At 37.0% G+C, this 23,036-nt stretch overlaps 1 protein-coding gene across 1 annotated transcript in view; it reads right to left on the bottom strand.

Moving 5' to 3' along the window:
* Positions 1-23,036, bottom strand: part of LOC120116449 — a 27,548-nt gene extending 4,512 nt beyond the window's left edge. Inside the window, exons 1-17 of the mRNA XM_039136952.1 lie at positions 22,570-23,036; positions 22,455-22,494; positions 22,106-22,354; positions 21,482-21,581; positions 21,278-21,352; positions 20,374-20,472; positions 19,842-19,958; positions 19,580-19,695; positions 19,282-19,381; positions 18,316-18,674; positions 17,616-17,955; positions 17,026-17,234; positions 12,849-13,067; positions 12,256-12,442; positions 10,445-10,695; positions 9,769-9,861; positions 9,594-9,695 (exon numbers count right to left, since the gene is read on the bottom strand). Coding sequence (XP_038992883.1) covers positions 9,594-9,695; positions 9,769-9,861; positions 10,445-10,695; positions 12,256-12,442; positions 12,849-13,067; positions 17,026-17,234; positions 17,616-17,955; positions 18,316-18,674; positions 19,282-19,381; positions 19,580-19,695; positions 19,842-19,958; positions 20,374-20,472; positions 21,278-21,352; positions 21,482-21,581; positions 22,106-22,354; positions 22,455-22,494; positions 22,570-22,786 — 2,873 coding nt within the window. The 5' untranslated portion in view covers positions 22,787-23,036. The remainder of the gene's footprint in view (positions 1-9,593; positions 9,696-9,768; positions 9,862-10,444; positions 10,696-12,255; positions 12,443-12,848; positions 13,068-17,025; positions 17,235-17,615; positions 17,956-18,315; positions 18,675-19,281; positions 19,382-19,579; positions 19,696-19,841; positions 19,959-20,373; positions 20,473-21,277; positions 21,353-21,481; positions 21,582-22,105; positions 22,355-22,454; positions 22,495-22,569) is intronic.

Below are 23,036 nucleotides of genomic sequence, written 5' to 3'. Positions count from 1 at the left end.
TAGAACCACTCCTTTAAGATACATAAAACTTAAGCACACTCTTATAACGCCTTGATGAAAAACCTCCGAACTCAGTACTAAAAAAGTGACCCACTACCCAATCCCCTCCTTTGCAAGCAAATCTGCCTCGCAATTACAGCTTCTCGGAATCCACCTCACAATGACCTCATACTCAGAAACCGCATCCGCAATATCCTTGACAAAATTTAAAAGAAAAGGAGGAACTGACTCCTGATATTTCAACCACTCCACAGCTAACTTGCAATCAGATTCAATAATAAGCCTTCCCTTCAATACCCATTCTGATGACACAAAGATGTCTATTCCTCTTTTGATAGCTTTTAACTCTGCTAAAATGATAGGAGTAGGCCCTATTTTTTCTGAAAACGACATCAATTTAATCCGATTCCAATCTCTAAGAATGCCCCCAATTCCTGCTAACAACCCAACCCTACTAACTGCTCCATCCACGTTAAACTTAAAAAAATCGACTGGAGGAGGACTCCAGTAAACCACAGGCCTGTTCGAATCAAGAGAAGCTGAAATATTATCAGCCAATGAAGGATCACCAATTAGAGAGTCCACTTGAATAGAGGATAAAGGATACTTAGCTAGGAACCATTTCGCAAGCCTTAACCTGACTGTGAAAAACAATGAAGATGTGTCCAGCTTGCCTCTTTCAAAAACAATTTCGTTTCTCATCTTCCAAATCGACCATAAAACAGCCCCCGGAATAAACTTCCACATATTAGAAAATGGCCTAAGAACAAACCATGAAATTAGAATTGATGAAGGATCAGTAGGTAAGGCTAACTTGATACCCCAGTAGGCTATGATTCTGTTCCATAGTACCCAGGAAAACTGGCAGGAAATAAACAGATGCTGAACTGATTCCTCTGCTTGATTGCAAAAGGGGCATAGAGAGTCCTCCCCTAAGTGAACCCCCCTTTTCTTCAATTCCCCTCTAACCGCTACTTTATTAAGTGATACTTGCCAAAGGAAAACCTCTACTCTAGGAGGAACCAGACCTTGCCAAACACATTTGTTCCACCTAAAGTTATCCTCATCCACTGAGTAGAAAGATTTCGTGCAAGCTTTAACGGAATACAAACCCTCGCCCGCACCAACCCAAAGCATACAATCCTCCAAAGATTCATTTAATTTGATAACATTGAGCTTGTCCAATAGATCAACCAGCTGAGCCACTTCCCAATCGCATAGATTCCTCCTAGTCTTAATATTCCACTCCCAACCATTCAAATCAAAACTACCAAATTCAGCAACCTTACCCCCTTGATTTGTTGACAGAGCAAAAATCCTAGGGAAAAGAACTTTCAATGGAAAATCCCCCAACCATGTATCATTCCAAAAGAAAATCGAATTGCCATTCCCAACTTGTAACCTCGCATGAGATCTAATGCATCCTCCAAAGAAATCATCCTTCATGTAGCTATTCACAATACCTCTCCAAATCCAAGAGTCCTTATGGGAGGAGACTTTATTGACATCCATAGAAAGACAACTAACACTATGTTTAGAACATAAGAACTTTTTCCACAAAGAATCTTTTTCGTTGGCAACTTCCACACCCACTTTCCCAATAGTGCTCTATTAATAAGCTTCAAATCAACAACTCCTAGACCACCTCCACACTTCGGTTTACAAATCTTAATCCAACTCACCCAATGCATTTTCTTCTTTTCTTCTCCTCCACCCCATAAAAAATTCGCCATCAAAGAGTTTAATTTTTGACAGATTTTAGCTGGAATCTTGAAAATAGCGAGATAAAAGATAGGTAAAGAGGATAAAACCGACTTAATAAGCACCAATCTACCGGCCATAGACAAAGAAGAAGCTTTCCATCCCGCCAATTTCTTATCAAAGTTAGCTAGGACTGGCTCCCACAGTTTCTCACAGTTTCTTTTAGCCCCTAGCGGAAGGCCTAAATAAACTGTCGGAAATGAACCAATAGAGCAGCCAATGTCCCTAGCCCAATTTCTCAGTGTGTCCTCCTCCACATTAATACCATACAATTTACTCTTAACTAAATTAAGATGAAGCCCCGTCATAAAACTAAAAATCATCAACACTCGTCTAACGTTTTTAATTTGAGTGATGGAGGCTCGACAAAAAATAATTAAGTCATCCGCAAACTGAAGATGGGTCAAATTGAAACTGTTTTGCACATTTCCAAAAGAAAACCCTTGAAATAATCCTAATTCCACAGCTTTATTTAACATCATATGAAGGAGTTCACCAACCACATTAAACAAAAGAGGAGAAAGACTACATCCTTGTCGCAAACCTTTAGCAATATGAAACTCTTTTGTAGGAGACCCATTCAGTAGAATAGATATAGAAGCTGTAGAATACACTGATTTATCCAAGAACACCACCTTTCTCCGAAGCCCATCTCCTTCATAAGCCTTAACAGAATCTGCCAATCCACGGTGTCATAAGCTCTGCTAAAATCCACTTTGAAAACAACCCCCTGCAGCCCTTGTTTCCTCCAATAATCTATGCCTTCATTTGCTAAACAGACACAATCCAACAATTGCCTCCCCGGAATAAACGCGAACTGTGTAGGGCTAACAATATCTTTAACACAAGAAGAAAGTCTTTTCGAAAGAACCTTAGAGAGAATCTTATACAAGCTGCCCACTAGACTAATAGGTCTATAATCTTCAATACTCTCAGGATTACCTTTCTTTGGAATCAAGGTAATAAAAGCATGATTCACCCCATGAACCCACCGCTTTCCATTGTAAAAATCTGAAAAAAACTCCATAATCTTCACCTTCAACAAATTCCAATACTTCTTGTAAAAACCCATTGTGAAACCATCCGGCCCTGGAGCTTTTGCACTATCCGAAGATGAAATTGCTTGCCACACTTCTTGCTCTGTAAACACCTCTTCTAGAGAATCACTTTGAACTTGAGACAACTGTTTAAAATCAAAATTCAAGCCCTCAACTTCCAGTGTAGTTTTTTCATTATATGCATTCTTGAAAAACTTAAACACACTGTCTTTTATCTTTTCTGGATCCGAAATAACTTTGCCTTTAAAATTGATAGAATGAATAGTGTTGAATCTATTCCTTTTCAATGCACTAAGATGAAAAACCTTGTATTCCTGTCGCCATCTTTAATCCATCTGTTTCTAGATTTTTGAAACCAAATTCTCTCCTCAATCCTTAACAGTCTCCATAATTCCTTTTTAGACTCAATCAATTGTGCCCAATCCCCTGCAGACTGCTTTCCACCTTGACACTTTAAATCCAGACTGTTAATTTTAATTTCCAGCAACGAAATTGACTCTGACAGCCCTAAATGTCCACTTCCAGACCAGTTTCTGATTTCATTTTTTGCACCCTGCAGGATTCTGAAAATTCCACCACTATTGTTCTTCTTCTCTTCTACTTCCAGTGAGTCTGCAACTAAATCATCAAAACCTTGTTCTTCTAAAAGAAAATTAAAGAACCTAAAAGGTTTTGGACCCCAATTTGTAGATTTATCCTCCAGCAAGACTGGATTATGGTCTGAAATAGATTTCGGTAAAATCGACTGCACAATGTTAGGGAAAATCTTAAGGAATCTTGCGCAAATAAGGAACCTATCCAATTTCACCCATGTTGAAGATTCTCTATTACTGCACCAAGTGAAAGAACCTCCTGACATAGGCAAGTTAATGAGATTGGCTTTTTGTACGAATGACCTGAAATATCAATAGTATGCCAATTTTGTGATTTGCCTATCTTTTCTTCTGAATCAAGATACGCGTTGAAGTCTCCCCCTAAACACACTGGTAAATTTAGAGCTCTAACATACTTCAGCAACTCCCCATAAAAAACCTCCTTCTCAGCTTCGACTGTAGGCCCATAAACATTAATAGCTACAAACTCCATAGAACCATGCTTAGATTTTCCTACTAACGCCAGAAACCTACTATGCACAAACTGATCAATGACTTGAACCACGTTCTCATTCCACAATGTAATCAATCCCCCCGATGACCCCTGTGCTGGAGAAACCAACACCCCCTTTAACAAGTTACCTCCAATCCTTCTAAAAATCGCCCCATGGCATCTTTCCAACTTAGATTCTTGAATGAAAAGAAAACTGGTTTCGTCTTCTTGACTAACCTTGCTGCAGCTACACACTTCTCCCTCCTCCCAAGACCCTAATGTTCCACGAAATAATACTAAAATTATTCATAAAAAAGAATTACTGCCCCTACACTCAGCTAAAACTGAGCAGCCTTCATCCACCCTAACTGCATCTGTCTCTTGACCAAGACATAATAATTTATCAATAAAAGCCTCCTTCCCTTCCTTAAATGAAATACCTAACATCTCACACACTTCCCAAGTATCCACTGCTTCCTTCAGTAATTCCACAAAAGAGGAAGAAGAAGCAGTCGAAATATTAACCAAGTCAATAGCTTCAGAAATTAAGGCTCTCCTCTTCCTTCTCTTCCTTCTCTTTTCATTTCCTTTCCCTGAAGCATTCACAGAAATAGCTTCCACCCTTTCAACACCATCATTACAAGTGGTAGGGATCGTAGATGTATTCTGAAAATCGGCAGAACCATTGAAGTCCTTATCTTGTCCCTTTCCAATACTATTCGTAGGAAACTGCTTTATACTTCTAGGAACAGAATTGTTCTGCTTAAGCTTCGGAGAAGCCATGGGACAGAAGACATCATCTTCAATAGCTGGACACAACCATATTCTTCTATCTCTTGACCTTTTATAAACTCGGGCATAGCGTCCTCTTCCCCTTCTGCCAACAGGAGCACTCCTAATTGACAAACCTATCATAATATCTTCATCTTCCATATCCCCATTTTTTCCTTCTTCTATTGATACACTTCTTTCTTCTGCAAAAAATTCAGACAGATTCTGCTCCTTATTCTTGTTTGCTAGCCTAGCCCAATTCAACTTCACAGCAGGGCCAGCTGGAATAATTTTAGTAACAGGAGAATAAGCCTCCCAATTAGACTCCGAATGGGCTGAACTCTGGACTGCAACCTCTCTCAGCCCAAGGCCTGCAAACTCCCCCTTGGGATTTAATTCAAATTCAAACTTGTCTGACACCCCATTACTATTGGGCAGAGTGTCTGACTTATTTTCCAAATCCTGTTCTCCACCTTCTTCTAACGTCCTCCTTTCTTGACTTTTCTGAAGCCACGTGTCAACTTTTGACCAGAAACCTTCTGCAGAGTTCTCCCTGTTGTCTCCTACCTTATCTTTGTTTCTACCATCTTCCTCCTTTGACACTTCGTCATTGCAGTTGCCAAATGACACAGTCTGCCTCACGTCTCCATAAGCTTCAGAGAAAGCATTAGAGCTGGATCCCACATTAATTTTAACTTTAAACGATCTGCCATAAGATCCTACAATAACAGATTCTTGTACATCGAACGGACTTGCCACCCTTAGCAGCATTCTAGCCGAAGAGAGGTCATCTCTGTTTCTAGTTCCCTCCGGGATACAAACAACCTTTCCCCACTTTCCTCCAAGCTTCTCTAGAAAAGGAATACTCCAACTAAGAAGCGGTAACCCAACCAACTCGACCAAGCAATAAGCCAAAGGGACTCCATCTTCACTCAACAATGGATCTACCCAATCAAACCAGCAGTAAAGTTTCTCTCTAAGACTCGACCACGCCTTCAGGAACTCTTCATTTGTATTGAAGATAATAATGCATGCGTTCCTAACGTATCCCCACTTTACTATCTTGACCTGGAACCCCTCTTTTGCCAAAGCTCGCACCACCATAACAGGCTGAAATGTATCTTTAAAAATCCCTGTTAAGGAATTTTTCACCCAGCAAAAATCTTCTGATGGGATGTGCATATCCCAGACATTTCTTACTCCTTTTGCTTTCTTCTGACCTTCCATGTTCACCCTTCTTTGTTGATCCACACTCCTACTGTTATCCACATTCACAACCTCCTTATACGTTCTGCCATCTCTCAAACTTCTCGGTGACTCCAAGTCAACCTGCTGTCTACCATTAGCTTCTCTAAATGGCTTAATTCCTTCCAGCTGAGATCTTTTAACCTCTGCATCTCTCTTCCTGCCCCTCTTATACTTAGCCACCCCCACAGTGACTCTCTTCCCATCAATCAACGTTCCATTTACATTCATAACTGCTCTTCTGCAACCTTCCTCCACCGCATATTGCACAAAAGCAAACGTTGATGACTTATAATTCGTTTTAACCATAAAACTTGGGATAAAGACCCTCACTATTCTACCATAATGGTTGAAAATCTCTCTTAACTCACTTCTGGTAACTCTCTTACTAAGATTTCCAACAAAAACAGTCCATTCCTCACCGGAGAATGAACGACCAAACGCACCCGCTCTCTTTCTCTCTCTACTTTTCTCACTCATGGTTTAGTTATAAATTTATAATCTTTAGTGAACTGGAACTAATCTCTCAACAACAAGCCGATATTGGTGTTAGCATTTGTGGAAGAGAAGGGCTGCAGGCTGCAAGGGCAGCTGATTATATTGATATTTATATATATATATATATATATATATATATATGTGTGTGTGTGTGTGTGTGAACATAAGATAACCAAGTATAAGTCATATTATATGGTATAAGTGATTACACAAGAAAGGTTAAGAGACTCTATGAGGATAGTATAAATTTGAGAGTATAAACATAAGTAATGATACATAAGTTATATAGGAAAGATTTATATACTTAAAGGAAACTACGGGTTATGAGTTATAAAGTGAAGAATTACAACACTTTATGAAAGAGTATTATAGAAGTCATGGAAATTGAACTAAATAAATAGATAAAACTAGTATATAGATGATTTATGTGAGTGAAAGGGGAAGTGAGATAAGATAAGTAGAAACTATGTATAGGATAGAATGAGACTATTTGAAATGGTAGTATAAACTTTATAAAGGAAGACTTAGGTAAACTCAAATATATGATACAATTATAGAGTATTACTATACAAATTATATTAAAGAGTATATATGAGTATATGAGTAAGTTTATAGGTTAATGATAGGACATATAAGATTATATAAATGTATGATAATATGGAAAGTGAACTAAGTTTAATGATGTTGAACCCTATGAGTAGAAGTTATGTTATTATAAGTAACATGATTACATGATCATAAGATATGATACGTGACATGAGATATATGAAAGAGAAAGTATGTCGTATGAAATATTATATGACTATGTGATTATATGAAAAAGAATACAATTATATGTGATAAGCTCTGTGATATGTGAATTATATGAAAATGTTCTACGCATAAATGAACCATGTGTTTATATGTATATGTGATATTTGATTTATATGACAATGAGCTATGTGAAAGAACTATGTGACTGTGTATATGTGAATGTATGCTAACATAAATATTTATGCCCATGTTATGTGACATGAGAGCTAGAGGTATAGTTGGCATGCCAAGAGTCGTGTGTCTACGCGGTCTTTCGGGACATATATGTATTCTTTGGAACATGTGTGAGGTCTTTTGAGACACATACTTGATCCTTGGCATATGTATATGATTCTTAAGGAATTTTCTACGTGGTCTTTAGGGACAACCTTATATAGCACTTCGATGCAATTCTACGCGGCATTACGGTGCAATTCTACGTGGCACTTCGGTGCAATTCTACGTGGCACTTCGGTGCATTTATACAAACTATGGTGACAGCATTAGTTCACAACCTCTATAGACTCACATATATATAGTTCTCACATGTGTACATGGGCTAATAAAGAGATAATTGTGAAAACAATGTATGTAATATATGTATATGATGTGTGATATGAATTGTATGACATGATATATGTGTGATATGGGTGATTGCATTTGTTACATGATATACATGAATATATGTTGATGTATATGTGAATGAGTATAAATGACTTAGATGATGATATAAGAATTTGTTATAAGATATAGAATATGAAAGTAAGAGATCACATGAACAAGAAATAAGAGATATGAAGTATAATAGTATAAGAGTACGATAAAAATATAAATGATGACATGTATGTGCACAAGTATGTAATTGTTATATGGAAAAAGTATAAGAGTTGTATGATTTGATAGCATAAAACAGTCATGCATGATTAGTGGATATGAATTTCATTAGATGTGTTTTTTTATGCCTCACTAAGTCATCGACTTAGCTTGTGAGTGTTTCACACGCAGGTTACAGAAAGTGAAAATAGAAGCTGAGAGGAGCAAAACAGGTCAGCATCTTTCTTATAAAGTTCAGATCAGAAAAGAAATGTTTGATATGTATTTTATTCTTTTAGATATAGTTGGCATGTCATATAAACGATTTGAATTGTATATAATCTGATAAGTGTGGAAACTTTTATTTTGAAATAATAAGAAGTTTTCTTTAACAGGGATTTTTCATTATTTTGAACAAGTAAAGGTTTAAAAGTTGATGTGACACCTCGGACTCGGATCCGGGTTGAGGGTTTTACATTCTAATTGTCATAAATATGAAAAAAAAAAGAGAGGAAAATATATAGATTCATGGAGAATGCTTTCTTCAATGTTAAAACAAGCACAGCACTTCAACCATGAATTTCTTCCACTACTTTCTAAAGCATACAGCAGAATCAATAATGGAGATATTTCACATTCATTTCTCGGGATGCTACTTTTGGTTGTACAAAAATAGATGATGCTAAAACAGTAACTTATCTCCTAAGAAATTGAATCCTAATCGTATAATATAGATAAGTCATACCAGTAATGATACTTGGGTGGACAGTGGATAGGTTATCAAGTGGGGGAGTCGATCGAAGACTCAAAAGATGTCATACCAAAACAGTTGACCCATGCCAAGCATTTTACCAAGTTAGATCACAAATATGAGTATCATCAAGTGCGAATTGCAGGAGATAAATCAAAACCTACTTGTGTAACTCGGTGTTCCAAGACTATCTTGAGAAATTTGTGGTCATCTATCTTGACATCATGATTTATAGCTCTACCGTGGAAGAGCATCACAAGCTTCTTCAATTGGTGCTAGAGAGAACCAATTGTTTATAAAAAGGGGAATGTGCTTTTGCTAAACAAAGATTCAATTCTTGGGACACATCATAAAACAGGGGTATATCCATATGCATATGGACGAGGTGAATGTCATCAGAGAATGGCCAACTCTGAACGGTACCAGTAAACTCAAATCTTTTCTGGGTCTGATAATTACTGTAGATAATTTGCAAAATGTTATTCTCAAAGGATAACAACACTCAGACGCAACTTACAACAAAGCGAGTTGGCGATTTCGATTACAACTCTGAGCACAAGAGTTCTGAACCCTCATGTGAAAGTAGCCATGCTTATGTATAATGGATAGACTTCTAAACCCTCGTGAAAGTAGCCATGCACAAACGTAAACAAATGGAAAGAAAAAAGAATGTAAATGCAAGTGTTTGTATACAAGGGGGTCAACCTAATATAGAAATTTTGATGAAAGAACTAGTTCTTCGAAATTGAAACCGTAACACACCAGCCATAGGCACCATAAACATAGAAGAAATCATAAACAAAAAGGGAAAGGGAAACCTCTTGGATATCCCGGGTAAATGAAGTGCTTCAGTAGCATAGCCCATTCCAAGTAGAAATTGTGCTAAATCATCATGATGTTCCCTGCCAAGCCGACTTGCCCTGGAGATAAAAATAATGTAAGTTTACAAAAAAAATGTAGTCTCATTACAAATAGAAAATAGAATTTTTATACCATTTGACTGCACTAACAGCATCTCCATAAGCAGCAAGACACCGACACCGAATGCCAGGATGACTCAGAGATAAGGCATGTGCACTCATGTACCTACAAATGGTAATTTGTAACATAAATCAGTATTTGATAATTCAGATTACTATTCTGCATGAATTCACCTGAATAGTACATGACATGAAAAGGATTGGGCATTTCTAATCAAGGAACCACACCCCAAAATCAGTTCTTATATGAATCATTTATATAATCATGCAACAAGAATTACAGGCTTGCTAGGTGCATACATCATGAGAAAGTAACTGAAGGAGATGAATGCGGGAAAAGTACTACCATAAAAGCATAAAAGATAAAGGGATATATATCAATGGATAATAGTTTCAAGGCAACACAAGCAAACTAATGGAAGAATTACACATAATGGCATCATCAAGCAAACATGCCTATTAATAACAAAATCCAGCAATAATCAGAGGTTCATCAATAAAACGTAACAATTTTGAATTCTACAAGCAATGGACTAGAATTAAAACGGTAAGGTGCCCAATTCATTCCCTTACACAAAAATAAAAAATCGATCACAAAACAAATAAAGAGAAAAATGGAGGGAAATTATTAAGTACAGTGTTGAAATTCATTGGCAAGCCATTGAATTTCTGAGTGCAGGTCAAGATACCTATCAATAAGCCAAAGGACGCCATCTCTTACACCAACCACAATAAGTGGTCCCACAGGTCGTTTCTGCTCAGTTGGAAAACGGGTAACTGCTACAGAGACCCCACCACCACCAACAGCAATCTCATTAACTTTTCTTTCTTCCATCTCTTTTACCATTGTTGCATCATCCCCGTCAACTTTATACTGTTTAGGCAATGACAAGAAAGGTGGCACCGAAGGAGCATGCTGGAAAGAAGCTAATCGAACCACCTGACAGCAAACCACATTGAAAAGGGAAAAAAACACCTTAATCAGATTAGAAGTTGCACAAAAGTATTAAGGCATAACATACTAAATTATCCACTTACTATTGTATGCAAGAGAGAACTAATTGTACAGAAAGAAGTCAATTGTTGCAAACTATTATAATGCAATATCTTTATTACCATCTTCAACAAGTTGTAGAATAACTTAAACACAATGTGCCCCAACACCAAATTTTATCAGCTATTCAAATAATGAATAGTTAACATATTGCAAATATTGACGTAATTCCAAGGTTGGCTTTTTCTATCAAGGAAACATGTGATTGCAAACATTTAGGCTTTGCTTAGTATGAAGAATAGAAAAAAGGATGAAAATTTTGTTAATCAAATAGTTAAGATTCATAACATTTTCTTACTTTTGTAGCTTAACCATTAGATTAATAGAGTTTACATCCTCACTATTTCCCATCCTTCATACCTGAATATTTGGATTTCTTAATGTCAGCAATAAACTCATTTCTTTTTTGTTCTTTTGTAGCAATGATGAGGATGGATTTGTGAGGGACATTAGATAAAATCAACATCACTAAAAAAATTATGTTTAAATATGCCAAAGATGATGTTTAAATATGCCAAAGATCCCCATACTATTTCAAAATATAAAATTTTGTCTCTACTCTGTATTTTTGCAAAATTGAGTCCATGTACTATTTTTTATTTGAAAATCTTGGTCCATCCCCTAACTTCTGTTCAATTTTACCATTATTTGTTAACCCGGTAGCTATAAAAAAGGCAAATTAACTTTACGCTTATTGTCAATTTGACCCTTAAAAAGATGTAAAAACGTATATGACTGAAAAATGTATCGTTCAGTTAATGATAATTTTTTATTTATTTTTAAAGACTAAGAGTCAAATTCATAAAAATTATAAACGTAGAAGACTAAAAATGTTATTTTTTCCTTTTTATTATAGCTGTCAGGTCAGCAATTAAAAATTAAATTGAACAGTAATTAAGGGAGGGACCAATATATTCAAATAAAAAATAGTGTAGGGACTCAATTTCGTAAAAATATAGAAAATAAATTTTATGTTTTGAAATAGTACCAAGTACTCCTGACGTATTTAAACCTAAATTTTATCCTATGTTACTCGAACATGGTTGACAGTGTTAGATATAGGCATGTGTCAGCAACATGGGTTGACTGTTTGTCAACTAACGGTATCCATCCAATAGGTTTGTTTTGACCAAAATTAAAACGTTGCGGGGAAGGGGGTAAATTGCTCCCAAAAAAAATAATAGGGGGCAAAGTGACCACCATTTGTGCAAACGTTGGGCTATTTTTGTCATTATGCCTTTCTTAAACTAGGCTTTCAAATCATGCAAACAGGAAGTTTTGGGGAAAAAATTCAAGATGTGTTCATTTAATTACTATAAAAGAATACAATGAACTGAAATCAAGAAAACACCGACACAAAGGATTAAGGGAAGGCACAAAATACTATCTATATTAGTGACAACCGCCAGAAAAAATAATAACAATAATAATTATCAGAATTCTGACCTGTAACATAGGCGGTCTCAATGCTATTCTTTCTTGTGTGGCAGTTTGAGGACCATCCACACTGATTAGAGCCAACTCTCCATGCTCAGCAACTGCTCTTGCCTGGGCCTCTTTTAATTTTAGCTCTTCTTTCATTTTTCTTGTTTCAATGTCAACGGGTGCAACTCCAGCATCAACAAAAACACATCTGAAAATTTTAGCACAAAAGATACAAGTTGCAAGTTACTACACTCTGCTTGTCGATACCGTTAACATTCCATAAACTTATCATATGGACCTAAAAAAAAAAAGTTAGAGAATAGGATCATTAAAGGACTTATGGCTTTAAACTATTCTTGATTCCACTATATTGCTCAAAGAAGGAAATGAGAGAAGATTTAACAGATTTGACAATTACGCTTTTTGCATTTAATGGAATTACCCCATGATAGCTATCAATCAAGAAATCAATTCCAACTTAAATTCATTAACAAATATTACACATAAAAAAGAAGAGAAAAAGAGAAATATTACACATTAAAAAAAGAAATGAAATATCATTCAGAAAAATATTACACATAAAAAGAGAGATTTGTAAGAAAACTATATCATACTCAATTGTAGTTGGCGTTGCCACAAACAATTGTCTCCGTTGCCAAACAGCTCCAGTGGCATAGGCTATTGCAACATCTCCAAGGTATCTATACTGAGGGCGCAATGATGAGATGACAATATAATGTTGATAACCAAAAGCACAATACTCAACAGTCTGGTCCCATGCAGTCCACTCTGGCTGAGGCAGAAGACCACCCACTGGTTGGAAAGTTTCCCAACTACACATTTTTACTTCAATCAATTATTACAATAAAGGAATAGTATCCGTCATTCTATGGCAAAAAAATACATATAAAATGCAATAGATATTAGATAACACAGTTTGCTAAGCAATCAAAAACTTCACAGGAACTGGAATGACTCGTACAGTTTCTATAAACTTAAGTAATACATACCAAAGGCTGGTCCAGGTGTTCAATTCAAGGGGGAGCTCAGGAGTCAGAAATTGTTAGAAAAATCACCAAAAACATCAAAATACACCCCAGCCATAGATAAATAGCACAATCATCTGTATCTCACATATGTTCTTACACAAAGATGATATAAACATCTTTGTTTGCAAAGATAAATAGCACTTTCATTGCACCAAAAGAAAAACCCGGTCAGTTATACAGTTCGGTCAGTCAACATCCCAACGGATCGTTTGAAAGGCTGAGAAGGTGTGGTGGTGGACTTTGGCAGATTTGGGTGGCTGGCATGTGCAAGTTTACATGATGAATCAGCCAAGGTTAGACTACTTTTAGTTGAATTTGGGCACAAAGAACTTAGCCAACAATAAAAGCCTCTTTTTTTTCACAAATTCCAGAGCTAAACTCATTGCCTTGAAAACAATCCTGGGTTTGCGAATTCTCACAACAGCCTTAAGGCCCTCTATGAGCACATCTAAAAAGACTCCTAAAATATAGTGTTCAGGCCAGTTCTCTTTTTTTGATAGAAGTTGGAGGTCTCATTAAAATCTCCCTTCGTATTCGCTCACATACTAAAAAGTATGTTAACGAACATTGGAAAGAAGAAAAGAGTACATCATAGTTTATTGATAATAATACCCAATACATAAGAGAGCATGAAATATCCTCCTATGGTGATATACACCATTACAACAAACACCTTAAACTCACACATCCTCATCAAAAAGCCACAATAGACAAACACCTTATTTCTAAGTTACACCTCCAGTAATACGATAAAAAACAACATAAAAGAATGTAACACAAAAGAAAACCAACACCTATAACCATTTAACCTAAATCAAAGCCACAATTGAAGAGACAAGATCTAATAAGATTCGACTTCGTCAGGGGCCCAAGAGTTTGGTTTGAATGAGGGTTCAATCTCATGCACCATGATTTTGAAGGAATTGTCACCGACCTTCAATTCCAACGTCGCATCAATTCTCACATCAGCCTTTGTGAGGACTTGAATTTTTGCCCAATCAAAAGATGATGGTGACTGACAGCTTTCGTCGATTGCTAATAAATAACCACACTTATCCGCAATGTTTTTGAAAGTATCCCAATTCCATGCGTGAAAAGGAACACCCTCACAAACTAACCATACTCGACGACACTCCACAACCAAACTCTCTGACCAAGCTTCTACTCTGGAGAACCACTTTGCGAGAGTCTCTGATTTATCGTCCTTCACACTTCTCAATGAAACAGAGTCTTCGAAAATCATTAAAACTGCATTTCCAGCAGCTCTCATTAAGGAGAAACCAGTGAGGCCCTTCGCTTGCATTTGTCTACCGGGATGACCGATTTTGATAAAGTTCTTGCACCACCCCACTAGACATTTACTCAAGACGTGAAGTTTATCTTCGTCCATAACACCTTCAACTTCACAATGTTTCTTCCTCGAAACACCTTCCATCTCAGACTTACGGTGAACTGATGTAGAGGTCTTTCTCCAAAAAGACTAGCGAGATTTGAATTTAGCAAAAGATACACTAACTTTGCTCCCGTCAATATGAGATCCATTCATTTCTGAGATCGCTTCCCTTGCTTCTTCGATTGTTGCAAAACGAATGAAACCAAAGCGTAGCCCTTTCGAATTTCTTTTGTTTGGAATGAATGCGTCAATAACCCGACCGTGGGTGCAAAATAATGATCCAAACCTCTTCCAGTGGATCTTCTCTGGTAGATTTTCGATAAATAACGTGAAGCAACCGCTTCTATACCCGTTACTTATTTTTGGATGGCCTTCCTTCCACCAATTATTAGGCCCAATTTTCCCACTTCTTGCAACTTCACCAAGGTTTTCATCACAATACCCCTTTTTGCATAACTCCTTGATTCCATCATGGACAACCACTGCCGCATTTTGAGTTGATGATGTATCCTTATTCGCTGACGATGCATGCAAATGGGATCTCTTTAACTTATCCTTAATCGACCTCGACTTCACCCGAGCACCTCCTAATCCACCACCGGGATAATTCTCTGATCTAAAATCACTTGCTGCTTGATTCCTCCTATTGTCGCTCAAAGATCCATTCAATGGCTGCTGCCGATTAATACTAGAACCACCATTGCCCTTTTTCTTCGCAACAAGTGGATCCTTACATTCACAATAGGAAACCGACGCATCCTAAGTCTTCTTTTGGATACAATCAGTGGAAGATTTATTACCCGACTGTGTTTGTAGAACCCTTATTCGCCTCGTAGCTACCCTCTTTGAACCAAAATTCTCGGACGTAGCCATTAATCGTTATATGGGCTCTCCATTGGTTAATCCCATAGGTGAGAAGGCATAGAAAATCCCCGGGAGCAACCTACCTCGGATTCGGGACGAAATCCAACGACTATAGAAGGAGATCGGAACATTCCAAGCTGCTTCGATTTTCGTCGTTTTTGTGAAGATGGGGATTGTTCCTTCAGAATCCGAACTCAGTTATGGATTCCCGGTGTCGGAGCGAATTTATCAAGGTTAATTGTGTCTCAGAACTACCGTTGATGGTGGCTACTGCGGTGGTTCTCGACTGAGATCTGCTTTGAAGTAGGTTGTGTCACGTGAAACGAAGCCTAAATCCTTGTTGCTGACATCGAAGCGAGCATACTGTGAAGTTTTGATGGTCAACGGCCACCAGTGATGGCGGCTGGCGTGGCTTCTGACGACGGTGATGAAGTTTTGAACGGCCGCCGAACCTCCCAGCCTAGAGAAAAGGGAGAGGGAGTCAGTGTAGAAAGAGACAAAACGCCAAAGTTAGGTCGCCTACAATCAAGAAAGAAGGTGGAGCTTCTCTCACTAACTTTTGAATTTAAACTGTCAAGTGGACAAGTGGTAATCTAACTTTAGACTTCAGACGGTTCAGGCCAGTTCTTGACTAGGGCAGAACATTTGGCGAATCCTTGCTGGTAGTCTTGTATCATGCCTGCTTGTCAGAAGCCATAGAGATGTTCATCTAGGTTTCGGAACTCTGTGGGACCACAATTTTCCTAGGTTGCTTTGTCAAGCTCTTCCCATTATAAAAGAGAGTGTTTATTGTTAACCCAAGCAAAAAGATCAAGAGTCACCTTCTAAATACATAGCAGCAATGTCAACCTCTAATAGTACAGGAAATATTTTTCAGCCTTTAAAATCCAACCATGAAGATCACGGATCGCCCCGTCAAAACCTAAGGAATTCCATCTTAACATGAGGCCTAGAAGAGGGTTTTTTAACCCACCATCGTAAATACATCCCTACATTGTCGTCATCTACCCAAGATGACTATTTGGCAGTATGGTACCCCATGTTTGTTTCTAGGCCTTTCACATTAGTTGGCAGTGGCCATTATTGGATCTTTTGTGGGCTTAGATACCGAACTGATAGGATCTTCAAAAAACTAAATAGATGGAAAAAAAAATATTTGCAAACTAATTGATTTAAAGGATACTCATTATCCATACTAGCAGACTAATTAAGCCTATGCCCCTTGCACCAAAATTTTATCACATGGCATGTCTTTTTCCTGTACAATGGACCAGTGCGTTTTGAGTTCCCAATAGTCATAGGTTAAATACATAATTACCATTTCAACCTTATGCAAAACTTATAGGAAAATCCGATTAAAGCAGGCCAATGACCTAAGTAGAGAAATTTGGGCAACATCATGGCATCCAGAAGACCAAATAAAAGCAGTACAATATACCCAACAACAGAATCATGTTAAAGACATGCATGGCAATAATTTTTCACCTGAAAAGTTGAAAGTTTTGAGGCAGTGCCTCAGCAGGAGATCTCTGAGAAGAGAATCCGTCATCAAAAGTAGCAAAGGAACCACTACTTCCAAATCCAGACAATGGCATAGACTGAATTGTTGATATAGCCGTCGCAGCACCAGGACTAATCTTACGAGGTGTTCGATAGGCAATGCCAAGAAGTACCCCACCATGCAACCCAATGACCTAAGTTGCGAAATTTTCAAGTTAAGATAGGAAACTAACCATGTGGAATGCAGCAATCAAGGAAGTAGAGCACTGACAAACAAGTGCAAGTTTAATAGTACGAAATCTTAAGCATTATTCAATACTGAAAGTATGAACTCTACCAGCAAGACTGAAAATCCTAACAATAGTTGACAACAGGCTAAAATATCATAGGCCATTTATTTTTCATATAGAATGAAGAATGTGCCTAACATGATTAAGGACAACACAAATCGTGGGAAAGATTGTTACATACAATTAAGAAACCATCTTTCTTCATAATCTAAGAACAAATGTATAGAGAATGACCCTAACTCTATTGAAAAAAACAGTAAACACTAAGCAAGGAGATCAAGATACCGGTTCACTTCGGCTGCCAATGGACCTCATTAATATGTTCGACGTTCCATCATCCAGCAAAATACGAACTTGAACATTAGCAGAAGAAGCAGCCTGAGCTGCAGCCGCAGCCTGAGCTGCAGCCGCAGCCTGAGCTGCAGCTGCTTCTTTAGCTTTCCTTGATGAACTGCTCTTGGGGACAATGGGCATTCTAGGAGGTAATGCAGACTCTAATATAGCAAATCTGTCAGAACATATATCCCAAGATAGAAGCCTTGCACTTCCAGAATCAACAATGGACCAATCGCTGACTTTGTAGATTGAAAAATAAGGAATATCGGGCCACACAATTGCAAGATACCTGCACATATGTTTACACTTAAGAATTAATGCCACTATAAATTTATTTCAACTGAAGTTTCTCCATCCGATCATATAACATGTGAGAATGGATGTAGCAAAGTAGGATGCATTTGTAGCTGACTTGTACAAGAGCATATCAGCATAGATATTTCTTGTTTTTCCTCTTCTAGATGGGAGGAGATAACAAGAGGTATTAAGAATCCAAACTGGTCATGAAATATGTAAATGAACCATGCATCCAAGATCATCTACTACAGCTTGTTTAAACATGAACTTAGTAAACCAACAATAGACATGTTGAAGCAAAAATCACTTTTTTTTTCTTTTTGGCCAATAGAAAAGGTCAGAGATTACTTACTTTCCAGAACTGCTTGTAGAAAGAACTGAATATGTATCATGTGGAACAGGTGTACTGATGTGCTTTTTAATCTGCTTCACATGCAATGCTTCAAGTGAATCTCCCTTCATCTTTCCCGTTTCAGATAAGGAGCCATTATTTCCAAGCGAAGAGTTTGCTGCATTAGACAACTGAAAGTTTAACAGCTTCAGTTCTCTTTCAACAATGTAGATAGCAGAATGTTCTCGACTTCCAGCAGGTGTCGGGAGAGGAACTACAGGAGGAAGTGACCTAGCATCAAATTCACTGACAATAATACCAATATTGGTTCCGGTAGAAACAAGATGAGGCTGTAAAGGATGTGCAACCATGCAATAAACCTGCAGTAAAACTTGTAAGTCAAAAACATACATTGCTAAGGAAGAGATCAGGTGATGGGAAGAAAGGAAAGAAACATCCAGCTGTATTAAAAGGAATGGCAATAAAATAAAGGTCAAATTCATTCAGGAAAAAATAACCAAATTCGTGGTGAAGATTTATATTTCATTATTAAGAAAAATATAGTTGTTATTATTATATTTTGCTGCTTTAGTTTCTAAATTTTCAGAGATATCCAAAGAATAGAAACCATCTTACATAAAACAAATTATAGCAAGCAGAGGTTCAACTAATGATGTGCCAACACATTCTTCTAAATCCTTTTTTTTTTGATAAAAAGTCTTCTACATCCTCAGTTGGGCTCTTATGCAGGGAATTAGAAATTACTCAAAAGAGCCAGGTCATTTTGTTATCTATGTAAATCTTTTTCGTCTATAACTAATTCAATTAGGCTTCAACAATATTGATACTGAATAAGACATTAAGAGCATGAAACTTAATAAGGTTCTAGGGTAAAAAAGAAACTAATAATTATCTTCAATGGGAAAAAAATAAAAGTAAAACAGTTCATTGCGGTTCTAGGATCACAACAAAAAAACAGATAAATACCCTAAGTTTCTTGTTTGGAGCAGCTGCTTGAGGAGGAACAAGAGAAGACAGATCACACAATGGTCTTGTAAGAGCTGAATAAGTTGGATGCTCAATAGCCCTGCAAACAAAAAAACTGTAACTATGAGATCCTTGCAATAATAAATAAACAATACTGCCTTACATATTCATTATTTAATGCACATGACCTTCTATAACTATCCTATAGCAAGAGCAATAGTATTAAAAAAACTATAAATATTTTCTAATAAAAATAAAAATGTATTTACTGGGAGCGAGAACCAAGAAATTAGCATACCATATATAGGAATCTTTGACGCAAGTCAAAATATCAAGGTTAGGTGCTCGAGGGTGACACCAAGATGCCACACTGTGACATGCAAGTCTAGGAACAGGCTTAATTCTCCTCAACTCCTGTAGCAAAGAACTTAACAAGATCAAAAGAGAAATATGCCAACCCTTTATTTTGAAAGTCATGCCAAGTGTACCTTTCCAAAAAAATTAAGTCATACCAAGTGCTATTCACAATTGTTAAAACTTAACAAGGGGAAGCTGAAAACCTTAAAAGAGATTGTGTCCCATATGGCCAATGCCTTATCTGCTCCAATTGTAATTAGCTGGGGAGCTCCCCCAATAACTCTAGAAAGCTCAACAGCAACAACTCCACCATCATGTGCCTATTTGATACAATAAAGATGTAAACTTTCCCGAAGAAGGTCCGTCAAGAAAGCATGCACACAAAATAGGTTCTAAAAGGCTAAGTGGAAGCACGAAAAAAGAAATATATCAATAAATTCTAACAAAAGAAAGAACCGTTTAAATCACGGTACCACACTCATTAAACATTGCAATACTTCACAAGAATAAACAAAAATAAAACATTAAGTGATACAATCCCAAAAGCACCTTATTATTTTCTATTATTGGTTGGCAATTGAAGTTGCCCAGGAAAAATATAGCAATCTAACATTTTAGCTGATCTTAATTATAATCTATCGAATTCAAACTTTGAAATGAACAAATTAATTGTTTACTGTGTTGATTAGTAGTCTTTAAGTAGGAGAAATTTTCCAAAATTAAAGATATAAGAACCTTCAAGCTTAGCTTGGGTACAAGTTCTCTTGAATCTTGACCATGGTCTGCACTCCAAAGAATAAGCAGACCGTCACTGGCACCTGAAACAAGAAGTGCCTGCAAATGAAATAGTAAACAAACGATGAAAAAGAATTATGATAATCTTAAATCACAAGAGGCCAAACTTCAAGGTATGAGCATGTATTCAAATATGTCATAACTATTATGTAAAAGTATTATTGCAAAAAAAAATGGAATCTTAGAAATGTAACTTGGAAAGCCCAAACAACTTAATGTTCTCCTAAATACATTCAAGTTACATGAAACCGGAGACAAAAAATAAATAAACTATCTAATATCCTCCTAAAAGAAGCTTGAAAAGTAATAAATAAATACTCTAACAAGAAATAGATACAAAGTCATTGACAGTTATTGCCATTGATGCAATGTAACTACCGTTTCATAGTTAAGTTTGAGAGAACTATTAGGGGCTTGGCGCTTCATGTTGGGATATGAGATGAAGCTCCCATCAAGATCTCATCTAAAATAAAACTAATATCAAGATTGTTGAAATCAACAGTCGCATTATAATTTATTATACGTGCAGTCAATTTTCATTATGTATTTACAAAGCATTATGGTATTAAATTTGCACGTCTGAGAAGGACAAACCTCAATATTGATGTGAAAGATGAAATATATGAAGAACATAGGAGATGAACTTTTGTACATAAAAGAAATCTTAAAATTGTTTGTGAGTAGCAACAATTTCCAGTAAAACTAACAGAATTTAAAGGTAAACATCATCATAAACACATAATCAACTCACATGCATTGCTCATGGTTGGGTAAAATTTTTAATCTTTAAGAATGAGAATTGACAAAAGGCATTGCATATATTCTTTCTGAAAATACGACCTACCTCGCCGGAAGAAGCCATGAAAGTCAACAAACAAGAAATTGATCCTTTATGACCTCCTGTGTATCTTCTTACAAGCTGCCAGAAATAAAATGAATTCCAGAAAATAATAATGACAATTTCATAATAAAATCTGCTAGAAAATAAACAATAAACGGTTAAGCGGTTTATTAGTTAGAGAATGTGAAAAAAAAATAAAAAATAAACCTTCCATGTCATCATTGAAAGAACCCTAATAACGCCATCTGATCCACCAAAAGCAACAAGAGGACTGTCACCAGCAGACGATCTAGATAGGAACTCCATACTGTCAGGGAAAAAAATAGAAAATAAGGACACTAGTTAATCAGAGTATAACAGTATATTGTGAGAATGCGTTGAGGGATGGTAGAAGAAAATTAACATTAACAACACCATATGTATAGTTTGTAACCTATGCCTAACAATAAAAGCAGATGGAATAAGATTATAGATACTATAAAAGCTACTTAAAGGCTTAATAATTTGTAATAATTTGATGATAGAAGAATGGAAGTAATCAGAAGTCGAAGAAAGGCAGTAACAACACCGAAAATGGGAAAGAGGGTTCGCAGACAATGAAATCAAAATGTCTTGCAGGTGATCCGAGGATATGATTGATGAAAGCATTGGCAGTTAAAGGTAGCATGGAACAAAGAATGAGAAGCTGAAAGTCTAGAATTTTTGGTCAGCAAATGAATGTAGCATAAAGTAGAGGAAAGTTTACTTCCCTATTATAGTAAATATATATGAAGTAAATAAAATATGGCAATGGAGATGATTCAAAAATGAGCTATGTGAAAGATAGCTCACCAAAGAAGAGACTTGTTGTCAAGCTCTTGTTTGGGTACATCACGGCTGCGCATCGTGACCAAGTCCAAAAAGATGGCTTTGTTTTCACAGCAGATGACAAGAAAATGCCTTCCTTTAGTTGATGGAGCCGGAGAGACAAAAGCCGAAGTAACATGATTGACAGCCGTGGGAGCCTCGGCAACTGCAGAACGATTGCGCCAAAGTTGCCAAAACCTCACGTCATCATCGAAAAAGCTCACTTGCTTAACACTATTAACAATTCATCAAAAGAAAAAGGTCAAGATTTCAATTTTACTGTTTAACTGTATTTGAAGAAAGGAAAAAGAGGGCTCCACTAGTTACTAATCACCTCCCTCCGCGTACGGCCTCCGTAGGTTTCCCTTTAGAATCTGCGAATTTGTAAAATCATATCAAATAAAACCCAAACAAAATACGATGAAAAAAAAAAGAATTGGATTGCGAACCAGATTCGCCCTCAGCAAGCTTCTCCAATCTGACACCAACGAGACGTCTCTGGTCGATCCCACCGGCCTTGAGCTCGTAAATGACCTGGCGATGCTCCCAGTTCCAAACGGAGACGTGATCAGAGGCATCGGCGGTCACCAACCATGGATGTGTGGGATGCACCGCTATCTTCACAATCTTCTCATTGGTGGCTCGAAATGCCTTGAGCCGTAGCATTTTCTCCTGGATCTGATACGATCTAATCTGGTTATAAACTACTTGACAGTTAACTTGCAAGTGCGACAGACAACTTCGGAATTTCTACACCAATTTCAAGTTTTACCCAGGATTTCAGATCCACCCACTCTCAGCTGAGTCTCTCCGGGGTGGTTTCCAATTTGCCAGCCCCTCCCTCACGGTTTTCACCTGTTCCTCTTTTTTTTTCCTTTTTTTTCTAAACTAAAACTAGCCAAAGGGCCATAGTAAC

Source organism: Hibiscus syriacus, unplaced genomic scaffold (genome assembly GCF_006381635.1).
Source record: "Hibiscus syriacus cultivar Baekdansim isolate YM2019G1 unplaced genomic scaffold, ASM638163v2 tig00110295_pilon, whole genome shotgun sequence".
Lineage (NCBI taxonomy): Eukaryota > Viridiplantae > Streptophyta > Magnoliopsida > Malvales > Malvaceae > Hibiscus > Hibiscus syriacus.
Note: the sequence above shows the minus strand (reverse complement) of the source record. Positions and strands in the feature narration are given on the sequence as shown.